We start from the raw sequence: 11,907 nt of genomic DNA, 5'->3' as shown, positions 1-11,907 counted from the left end.
GGCGGGTGCCGCTGAAGCGCTCGGGAGCGCGGCGGGGCGGGCGGGACGACGGGGCCTCTCCACACCCTCCTGCAGTGTCCCTAAAGAATCGGTCTCCTTCGGTGCGCGGCCCGGCCCGGCGGGTGCCTGGGCGGGTGCAGGGCTGTAGGTGCTGCTTGGCCCCAGCCGCGCTGTGTCACCGGCCTGTGTGTGGAGGAGGGCCCCTGGCGTCCACGCAGCTCGCGGCGGCCGCTGTCATTCGCCGTGTCGCAGCCTTACGGCACTGCAGGCCCTGCCGGCTGTGCTGCCAAGGACTGGGGCCCTCGCTTCTGGTGTAGGAGGGTTGTCACGAAACCGTAGATGGACGGCCGGCAGGCAGTCTCCTTGTGGGTTCCAGGCGTGTGTATCTAAACACCGTAACTAGCTGTTTTAGCGCACCATAAATGCAGGTCTTGATGTGCCTCTCAATAGCATCATGGAGGTAATACAACTGTGCCTGCCACGCTTTGGTTATGAACATCTGAGGGGGATTATTAAAGAATTATAGAGAATTACAGCTTTTTCTGCTCTTCACAAAAGTTGAACTTGTCATACCGCAGGCTGAAAAAATCGGTTTCTGTGGTGAGGTGGGACTGATGGCATTCAGCGATGCTGGCACGCCACAGCATGCTAGGAGCTAAGTGAAACGGTTAGTTTATGAAAAAATGCAGCTGTTGTCTCGAAGATGTAGACTAAACTAATATCAAGTATAAGCTTTTTTTTTTTTTTTTTAAAAAATATTGAAATGTTGAACGTTAACAGGGGCTTTTGCTTTTGAAATAGATTATCTGCAGTGTAGACTCACTTCAGTTTGTCTGATTTGTGATTGTAAAAATTATGCATAGCTTGGAACAGCGTTTTCTTAATAGATACACAGATGTTGCAGCTGCCATCTGCTCCCGAGAATACTGGAAATTTTCAGTGCTTTCCGAAAGTCAGGCTTACGTTGATGCTTTGCGTTTATGTGTGTTTGTGGAGGTGCGCCCTTTCTTTATCAGGGTCAAAGCTGGTGGAGGTTTTTCCTCAGCTGTGTACAGCCGTGTAACCTGAGCACTGTGCTTGATTGAGAATTAGCCACTGACTGATAAGTGATTTGAGAGCATATAATCTACTCTGACTGCCATTAGTGCACAGTAGTTTCTGGAAGAATAATTAACTGCAGGGTCTCGGTTGATTTTTATCTTAAACTACACAGAAATGTAGAACTGCTTTTAGACTTTAGTTGATAATGGTGGATGATCTTTAATGCGTTTTGATGACCCTGGGAAGGTCTCTTTAGAGGTGGCTGGAAATGTTACAAGGAGAAATGTAAGGAAGGCTTTTAATCATCAATTGACGTGCAGAGAAAAGGAGATACTAAAAAGTCAAAAGTCGCTGTGGAATTAAACCTTATCACTGTTGTTTTAGTTTAAAGTTGCTGAAATGAAGCTTAATTTTACCATGCACTTATGGACTTTCTGTGATTGTGCTTTTGTTCGATACCACTTCTGGTCTGTTCTGTAGAAAATTTCTTCCTACTGGTCTTCTGCTCATTAAATTCTTTGACTCAGTTTGGCCATTTACATTCTGCCTCTATGTGGACCATACAGGATAGAAAAACTGCTTACAAAATGTTTAACTCAAAGTAAGATTTATTTACCTAGGTGCAGATTAGTTTTATTCATCCGTTCTCTGGAAGAAACAAGCAATTCACCAGAGATTTGAAACTGGGCATTATCTTCTCAAAGCTAGTTTAAGAAAGGACAGGTTGGAGGTATACAAGATAAAGCATTGTTAATGCAAGTAATGTAAGTTCAGGCTTCTCACCACCTTTATGCTTGGCAGAAGCCACAGTTCCTCTCAGTAGAATCAAAAAAGCAGCATAGTCACATAGAAAATTTACTTAATTGATTCAGAAATAAGTGAAAGCATCTAGGAAATATATATTTTGTAGAATATAAGATATGTCTTTATAAGTGTGGACTCTTTGTGGCATAATTCAACCAGCTTCTGATTGATAGTAATTTTGGTAATTGCATAAAATTAGTTGGGAATCAACTGCGTACTACAGATAGTTCATATTTCAAAAGTGATGCCTTTTCCTCAATTTGAGAATGTCTGAAGTAGAGCCAGCCATAATACATTGTTTTGAAATAGTCTTTTTCTGAAATAACGTGGTGCTGTTGAGAACAGAAATCTAGTATGGCCTCAATCACATAGCTTAAGGTTCTTTGAAATTGCCTTGCTATCATTGACCAAGACGATTCAGACATAACTGAAAGATGATTAGCAACAGTTTGCCATTGTTTTTTTTTATTAAACAGGATGTTAATAGAAAAGCAAACTAGGCATAAATGTACTTTTTACAGGCATGCATGCCATCAGCTCTGTTAGTTGTTATGTATATGTGGAAATAATAAATTATGAACCTAATTGCCTATTAACTTGAGAAGACTATAGCTTTTAAATAATATTTAATGCAAAATAATGATTTTTTTTTTCTTCATACCAACAGGTCTTGGTAAGTAGGTGTTTTGTGTTTAGAAATTAGAGGACTTGGAATAATATATCACTTGAGAAAAATAAATATTTTTGTTTATATTTGGGGGATCTGATAATCTGCTTAAGTGTGTATTTAGTGGGGTATATGGATTTACTTAAACTTTTACCTTTCACTGAAGCAAATTATGTTTGCTCTTCCTCCAGTGCCTTGCGTTCCATGATATTTCACCCCAAGCTCCAACACATTTCCTAGTGATTCCTAAGAAACCAATTGTCAGGTTATCTGAAGCAGAAGATTCTGATGAATCTGTAAGTACTCTAGAAACGTTCTGTACACCAAACTGTACCTCTAATACTTCATAATATTAGACTCTTCTCCTCTTGACATTTCAAAGAGGTAAAGTAGTTTTCCAGTACTACAATCCTTTTCATGTAGCTTAGACTGGGAATTGAGTTAAAGTTTTCCAGTAAAATTAGTGATATAAAGCAAAGTGTATTTCTGGGATATGTATTTGTAGTGCAAAATGAATTGTTATTTTGGATGTCTGTTTTCTTGGTTTACAGGCAGTAGTACTCTAATAGGGGCTTGGAGTTTTTGGCAGGTCAGAGATGAAGAAAGGAAAAATTAGCTGAGAGATGCTGAATATTTAATTTGTAACTATAAACTTCAAGTTCAAATATTTTGTAAACCTTTACATGATACAGTAAAGTTTCTCTTCCACCAGAATTATATGTTGCCTAAAGAAGTAATGGGGGCTTTAACAACCATGAGATAAATTTAGCTTTTTTGACACTTTTTAGTGTGTTACAGTCTAGCTTGAAAAAAATCTATAGCTCTTTTTCCCCCTATTTTTTAGTCAGTCTTTATAGATTTTCTTTGAAAGTGTCAGTTACAGACAGACAAGAATAGTTTGAAGAATTTGAAGAATAGTGGCTGATTTTCTAAGAATGAGTTTACTGGCTTATCTGAATAGTTCTCTGCTCTCATTCTTTCCCTTCCTGCCCTCTTTCCTTTTTGTGTGTTTTCTGTTCTGTTTTTTTGTTGTTTATTTTTTCTCCTCCAGCTTCTTGGGCATTTAATGATTGTTGGCAAGAAGTGTGCTGCTAACCTGGGCCTGACCAATGGATTCCGGATGGTTGTGAATGAAGGGCCTGAGGGTGGGCAGTCTGTCTATCACGTACATCTCCATGTTCTGGGTGGTCGTCAGTTGGGCTGGCCTCCTGGCTAAGATTTTCACACCGCAAGAGTTAACTGCATGCATACAAGTTACCACCAAATAGATTTAATATGTTGCCCATCAATCTAGCCACTGTTAATGTATTTTTTTTTAATGTGTGTCTACAAAGAATAATAAATGCTGTGAACAACATTCGCACAATAAAGATTTTAGCATGTGGAAATCATCTCTGTCTGGTGTGCCTTACTGATGGAAACAATTCTGCAAGTTAAAATAGTTCTAAGTATATAGTGTGTTTCAGTATGCTGTTAACAACCTTCTGTAGAGCGTGATTTGCTGAGACATTTGAAACCTGAAGGTGCAACTTCTTAGCAGTCTTTCATGTCTTCTGTGAAGAAAACATCTAAGCTTTTTGAAAGTGGTATGTAAATATTCATAAAGCCAGTGTAGGCTTCTGCTAAAACTTTTTTTAAAAAGTATTATATGAGAAATTCCGAACGTGCCATTCAAGGACTGTGTCAATACAGTGCAATTTGGTGGAAACATACAGCTCCTGTTGGAACCCTTTGCTAGTGGCTGCTTTATAAGGCCCCATCTTTCTGATGAGAAGGGGTAAAACAAGCAGCTGTGATAGTTCCATAGCACACTGGTATTTACTTCTATGTCATGATTTTGATGGAATTGTGGAGTTGAAATGAAAATACTGAGTTGTATCTGTAGGGCCTTGTAAGATGTTCAGGGCATTTCATCTTGGCACATAAGCAGCATGATGTAGTATGTATACACTTTAGATTCTAGATTTTATTGGGCAGATTTTGTCATTCGGTGGATAGTGGTTTATGTTGCTGCATATAGTCGTTCATGCAACGCTGTCATCGAATCTTCCAAGACAAGGAATTTTCCTGAAGTTAAGGGTTACGGATGTGTCTGCCAGTGTAAGTATAAAGCAACTCTTCTTTTTGTTAAAAATTGGGAAGTCCCAGATAACCGTTTTTTATGATGGAAGATTGTAGGAGTCTGGGCTGCATTAGATGGGAGTTAATGCATACAGGAGGATTCAAGGCCGAAGGCAAAGCTGTTAAAAGAAGGAGTAGCTGTACAAATAGCAAAAGAATGAACACCTGTGGTCAGCAAAAGCAGAAATAGCTGTGGTTAGCAAAAGCACACCAGTTTGAACAAAGCAAGATATAAGATAATGAAGTTTTGACAAGGTTTGGGCTTTATATACACAATTACAATTAAACCAATGCAAATGCTTGTAGAAGCACGTGGACAGCACGTGTAGATAGTATGCAGCCTATTAGAGGACAGACAAGCCCATGTACGGAACTTAGTGTACTATAAATGTAACCACAATCAGAGAATAAACGAAAGATATGATCATCATATTGGTGTGTTGTTCCTGATCCCTCATGAGAAGTTAAGAGACCCCAGCGGAAGATAGTTGGAAGCCTTTAGGCAGATGCTTGAAAAAAACGGGTATTTGTGAGCACCACTTCTACACTGTGCAGTTTTAACAACAAAGGTGTTAGAGAAAGAAATGTGGGAGTGTAGAAAGTGGACAGGTAAAGACTGTGAGTTGTGATTTGTCTTCAGATAAAAACTTGTAAGTTTGGTAAAGGCAATTGAATTTATTTAACTTACAGTATTTAAGTACTTCTGAAGGTTCTGAACCTTCAGAGTTTTTACCCTAAGACATGACTTAAACTGGAAAATCAGCTGGTCTATAGCTGAGTTAGGAAGAATGTGATCCTGTAGTGGTAGCCTGACAGCTGTTCTGGGTGTCCTGCACAGAAGCGAAGGCATCCACCCAGCCCCCAGAGGTGTGGCGTCCCTGAGCAGACAGCTAAATGTGCATCACAGGAATGAGTTATCACTAGAAGATACAGTGGGGCTACAGTAAAGGTTTATGGCTGGGAAGGCTCCTATTGGAACCAGTTCATGAAAAACACTTCAGGATATTGAGTTTAACCATTGGCACCTAAATGTGGGAAAGGGCATGTGATGTGTGTACTACTTTTGTGCTTCTAATTTCTGTTTTATGTGTATGCTTTATACCAACATCGGCATATGTGGATTCATGACTCATGAAGCTAATTGTATAACTGCTGAGCTCTGTGTGAAAGTAACCCAGTAAAGCTTTTGTTGCTTTACTTGGAGTGTGGCTTGCAGATGTATGTGTTTCAGAAAGGTAATAAGACTTCCAAGTGGAGGCAGAACCATAGAGTTGTGCAAGGGTAGCCACGAGGTGAACTTGCTGACTGGTTTAGTTGTGCTTCAGTTTCAGATGAGTGTTCTGCAGTACCTTGAAAACCAAAGACCAATGCTCAAATGAGGAGTAGAGACCTGTCAGACAATGGTGACCACAATGTAGAAAAGATATAATTGGAAGAAGACTATTTTCCCTAATTTGTGGCTCTTAAGATACCACTGAACCTTCAGGAAATGGGAGAACTGGGTATTAGTATTAGTTAGCTTTTCCAGCTCCTTAAAGCATCCATCAGTTTGATGCTAAAAGGTAGACTCAGACTCCTTGCCATCAATTTCCTTCCACTTTAGTTGCAGTCTGTTACTTCTGTGGCTAGGTAATCAGCTCTGGTACAGCTACTCTGACCTGTAATTTCTAAGACTGGTTACGAAGTGAGATATGTTAACTGCATCACAGGGAGACCGCGAACTTCATCTTAGATGTTAAAAAAAACAGGGAGATGGATATGGGAAAGTAGGATTATCCTACATAGCTCTTTAACTCTACTGACAGATCTGAGAAACCCACTGAAATATGTCTTGGTCTCTTCTGTTTCTCCAAGTAATCAAATACAGTTAGATGGTGAAAGTTTGTAAGTAACCCATCTTTATTTAATCTTCATGGGCAGAAGGTGGAAGTGTTTTACCTGAAGTAGGTAGAAGCTTATGTATGGTCTGAAATTGAGTTGCTGTAGTCTGCGTCCAGTTAACTGGATGATTGAACTAGGCAACATCTTTTGTTATGTCAGTGCAAACTCCCTCTATCTGGAAGGTGCTCCTGTTTTTCAGAGGTAGAGATGGAACTGGGAATGTGTTGGAAAGTAATAGAGGGAATTTTGAAGAAGCTAGATATGGTTTATAAATTCAGGAAGACTAGATTATTAGTGGTTTAGTGGTCTCTGGTGGAATTTATGTCTCATCTTGCAGGTAATACCACTGTTACATAGTTTCAAATCAAAGTCAACAAATAAACATTAAGAAATAATCCACTGAAAAAAAGAGCTTGGTAGGGAAAATTACTGGTAGGGAAAGCTTACGTATCATGTGTTTATGATACAATTTTTAAGGATTCCAAAACCAGTAATGAAGAGATATGAATACTTTGGTATTTTAGTTTGTATTGGAACTCTTCTTTCAAAGTAAATTTGGCTGTGTTTTAGTTTGTGGTTTTGGAGTGATCTTGGGCTGTGTGCATTGGGTTCTTGAATGAACTGGAAGATGCATGCCAGGATGGACTACATACAATCCAGCCATGAACAGGCTTTTGGTCTGTGTGTCCAGACTAGAGCTTGACAAAAGAACAAAACCAAAAATTCTGAAGTCTGTGTAGCAGGGGTGTTAATCTCAGCTTTACAGATTGACTGTTATTGATCTGTACTGTTTGCTAATGTAGTATTTGTAGTAAAGGTGACATCCATGGGAATGGCAATAAAGGTATGAAAAAGAGGCAGAGCTTACAAAGTAACTATGGTATGAAACTCAGAAGATCATGGACTGAGAAGGACTTGGATTTTGTGAGGGCATCACACTTAGAGGGTGAGCTTGGTCTGAAAATACTTAGTTGTCCTGAGGACAGTTGAAAAATGCGGAGTAATCTGACCACTTTAAAGGATGTGTCTCCATCTTACAGAGCATCACAGAACACTAACACATTCAAGAGAGTGCACGTCAAGTTTATTATTATTACTCAGCTTGAAGCAATGGTTATACTAGCAAGAGCATGGTTATATTCAAACCCTCTGTGTGTTTAGGTTTTGTTTGATTCTGCTGCATGTTCTTCAGTAATTAAACTAGGTGAAAATGTGGTTTCCCTCAGGAATGAATGGCAGGGATGTTTGAAAGAGCCATGGAAGACTTTGAAGGGTAGTGCCAGTTTGCTGTGGAGCTACAAGAGTTCCTTTTGCTTTAAAGCCCGTTATTGTACTTAGACTGTTTTGGTTCTGGGACTTAAAATTATGCAGAGACCTAAGTACCCCTCTGATGAGTGTCTGAGAGAGTTAAACTACATGTGACATTTATGTGAGTTTTTTAATATGTCAGTCACTGAGTTTGAACTAACACCTCCTAGCTATGAAATTATGTCTTCTTTTAGGTATTGAGTTGTCTGGTCCTGTTGAGCCAAGCTGTGAGTAGCCATGCAGTTCTCGAAAATCCCATGTTGTGGTCTGAGCTCAGAGGGCAGTTGAGCATGATGCAGATACTCACTCACCCTTTCTTCCTCAGGAATTGGAGAAGATAAAACAAAGGCTCAGGAATGAAGATAAGGACAGAGAGGAATGGCTTGCCCAGTATAGTCATGGGCAAAACCAGACTCAGGGGAAGAACATAAATTTAATTCAGACACTGACAACAATAACAACACTTAACAGAGTAGGACAGTGAGAAGCATTACCATATTTTAAAAACACCTACCCACCGCTACCCTCCCTTCTTCATGGGGCTCAGCTTTGTTCCTGATTTCTCTACCTCCTTTCCCCTGTTGGTGCAGGGGATAGGGGGGTTACAGTCAGTCCTGCCACTTCTTCCTTGGGATGGGGAGAGAACTCCTTGCCTTCTTTCCCTGCTTCAGTATGGTTCCCCTCTCATGGGAGACAGTCCATGAACTTTCTCCAATGTGAATCCTTCCCACAGGCCACAGCCATTCCCGTGCTGCTCCAGCATGGGTCACCCCTGTGTGTTGCCCTCCTAGCACCAAACTACAACAGCAGGGGTTTCTTCCCACAGAGTCCCATCCTTCTTTGTGTGCAGTCACCTGCTCTGGAGTGGGGCCCTTCATGGGCTACAGATGGGCATCTGCTCCACCAGTGACCTCCATGGACGGCAGGGGCACAGCCTGCCCTCTCACCATGGGCTGCAGGGGGGTCTCTGCTCTGGCATGCCCTCTCCCCTTCCTCCTCTTCTCTTCCACTGCCCTCTGTGTTTGCATAGGGGTCTGTGCAAGGTTTAATTCTTCCCGGGATGAGAGACCACATGGCTGTTGCCCCTCCCCCACCCACGCCAGTCGGGCTGGAAGTTAAACACAGACCCCGGCTAAAATAACAAGAAATTTAATACAACAGAGTGATAGAACAATCTGAATAACAACAGTATCAATGGTCACAACAATAAACAGCAATAACAGTGAACAAGACAAAAGATATACAGAGAAATACCGCTCAATGATCAAGGAGCAAACCCACCACGTGTTTGGCAAAAACCAACACCAGAAGAGAAAGGTAAAAAGGCTCTGCCCCTGGACCTGAGGTCAGCATGGTATGAATAACCCGGCTGGAGATCCCTTCCCCCTCTCTCTCTGCTGGGGAAAACTTTATCCTGGCTGAACCAGGACATAATCCACCCCTTTATTCTATACCATCTATGTCATGTCCAGCTGCCATTTAGCAGTTAACAATAACAAAGTAATAATCTACACAGGCACAGTATAATTTACGGCATGTTCTCACCCAGAATCAAGTCCCCCTGTGGTACACATCGGACCTCCCCATTGTCCTGCATCACCCACCAGGTGCACCCAGGTCCTTGGGCAAAAGCAATCCTGTGGATGGGTTTGCCTTTACCTTTGCCTGGTGCAGGACTAAACCAGACCATTTCCCCCTATATATTCCTCATGCGCACCACAGGGACTTTATCCCCATCTACAGCACGTGGAGGTTTTGACTGAGCCGGGCCAGCTCGACTGGCAGATCCTCTTGTGTTGACGAGCCAGGTGGCCTTTGCTAGATGCATGTCCCAGTCTTTGAAGGTCCCACCTCCCAGTGCTTTCAGTGTGGTTTTTAACAGTCCATTGTAGCGCTCGATCTTACCAGAGGCTGGTGCGTGGTAGGGGATATGGTAGACCCACTCGATGCTGTGTTCTTCTGCCCAGGCATTTATGAGGTTGTTTCAGAAGTGGGTCCCGTTGTCTGACTCAGTTCTCTCTGGGGTGCCGTGTCGCCACAGGACTTGGGTCTCAAGGCCCAGGATGGTGTTCCGGGCAGTGGCGTGGGTCACTGGGTAAGCTTCCAGCCACCCAGTGGTTACTTCCACCATTGTGAGCACGTGGTGCTTCCTGTGGCGGGTCTGTGGCAGTGTGATGTAGTCGATCTGCCAGGCCTCTCCATATCTGTATTTCAGCCATTGCTCTCCATTTCGCTGGGGCTTCACCCGCTTGGCATGTTTGATTGTAGCACACGTCTCACATTCGTGGATGATCTCTGCAATGGTGTCAATAGTAAGGTCCACCCCTCGATCTCGAGCCCACCTGTATGTTGCATCTCTACCTTGGTGGCCCAAGGTCTCATGGGCCCACCGGGCTATGAACAGTTCACCTTTGCGCTGCCAGTCCAAGTCCACCTGAGCCACTCTAATCTTAGCAGCTTGGTCTGCCTGGTGGTTGTGTCGATGCTCGTCAGTGGCCCGACTCTTGATTACATGGGCATCCACATGGCACACCTTCACAATGAGGTTCTCCACATGGGCTGCAATGTCCTGCCATACTTCAGCAACCCAGACGGTTTTACCCTTACGTTGCCAGTTGTTCTGCTTCTATTGCTGTAGCCATTTCCACAGGGTATTCACCACTGCCCACGAGTCAGTGTAGAGGTAGAGCCTCGGCCACTTTTCCCGCTCAGCAATGTCCAAAGCAAGCTGGATGGCTTTCACCTCTGCAAATTGGCTCAATTCCCCCTGTCCCTCAGCAGCTTCAGTGACCCGTCATGTGGGACTCCATACAGCAGCCTTCCACTGTCGATGTTTTCCCACAGTGCGACAAGACCCATCAGTGAACAGGGCATATCGCTTCTCCTCATCCGGCAGCTCGTTATATGGTGGGGCCTCCTTAGCACGTGTCACCTCCTGTTCTGGTGACATCCCAGAATCTTTGCTCTCTGGCCAGTTCGTAATCACCTCTAGTATCCCTGGGCGGCTGAGGTTCCCTATTCGAGCCCACTGTGTTATCAATGCAACCCATTTACTCCATGTGGCATCGGTTGCATGATGCGTGGAGGAGGCTTTTCCTTTGAACATCCACGACAGCACTGGCAGTTGGGGTGCCAGGAGGAGCTGTGTTTCAGTGCCAACCACTTCTGAGGCAGCCCGAACTCCTTCATAAGCTGCCAGTATCTCCTGCTCAGTTGGTGTGTAATTAGCTTCAGAGCCTTTGTATCCCCGGCTCCAAAGGCCCAGAGGTCGGCCTCAGGTCTCCCCAGGTGCTCTCTGCCAGAGGCTCCAGGTAGGGCCATTCTCCCCTGCTGCAGTGTAGAGCATGATCTTAACCTCCTGCCCTTCCCGGACTGGCCCGAGGGCTACTGCTTGGGCAATCTCTCGTTTAATCTGTTCAAAGGGTTGTTGTTGCTCAGGGCCCCATTCAAAATCGTTCTTCTTACGGGTTACGTGGTAGAGAGGGCTCACAATCAGGCTGTAGTTCGGAATGTGCATCCTCCAGAACCCCACAGTGCCCAGGAAAGACTGAGTCTCCTTTTTAGAGGTTGGTGGGGCAATGGCTGTTATCTTGTTTATCACCTCCATTGGGATGTGGTGACGCCCATCTTGCCACTTTATCCCTAGGAATTGAATTTCCCTTGCAGGCCCTTTAACTTTCTTTTGCTTAATGGCAAAGCCGGCCTTCAGGAGGATTTCAGTTGTCTTCTTCCCTTTCTCAAAGACTTCCTCGGCTGTGTCCCCCCATACAATGATGTCATCAATGTACTGCAGGTGTTCTGGAGCCCCACTCTTCTCCAGTGCAGTATGGACCAGTCCATGGCAAATGGTGGAGCTGTGGTTCCACCCCTGGGGCAATCGATTCCAGGTCTACTGGATGCCTCTCCAAGTGAACGCAAACTGTGGCCTGCACTCTGGCGCTATCGGAATGGAGAAAAACGTGTTAGCAATGTCAATCGTGGCATACCACTTGGCTGCCTTCGACTCCAGTTCATACTGGAGCTCCAGCATGTCCGGCACTGCAGCACTCATTGCTGGCGTAACTTCATGCAGGCCACGGTAGTCC

At 43.6% G+C, this 11,907-nt stretch overlaps 1 protein-coding gene across 1 annotated transcript in view; it reads left to right on the top strand.

Moving 5' to 3' along the window:
• Nucleotides 1-3,903, top strand: part of HINT1 (histidine triad nucleotide binding protein 1) — a 4,172-nt gene extending 269 nt beyond the window's left edge. The window contains exons 2-3 of the mRNA XM_026866157.1: nucleotides 2,704-2,808; nucleotides 3,564-3,903. Of these exons, the coding sequence (XP_026721958.1) occupies nucleotides 2,704-2,808; nucleotides 3,564-3,728 (270 nt within the window). The 3' untranslated portion in view covers nucleotides 3,729-3,903. The remainder of the gene's footprint in view (nucleotides 1-2,703; nucleotides 2,809-3,563) is intronic.
• The last annotated feature ends 8,004 nt before the right edge of the window (nucleotides 3,904-11,907 follow it).

The sequence above is a fragment of the Athene cunicularia genome (genome assembly GCF_003259725.1).
Source record: "Athene cunicularia isolate RWA chromosome Z unlocalized genomic scaffold, athCun1 chrZ_part2, whole genome shotgun sequence".
NCBI classification, from domain to species: Eukaryota; Metazoa; Chordata; class Aves; order Strigiformes; family Strigidae; genus Athene; species Athene cunicularia.
The sequence above is the reverse complement of the archived record's forward strand: the minus strand, read 5'-3'. Positions and strand labels throughout refer to the sequence as shown.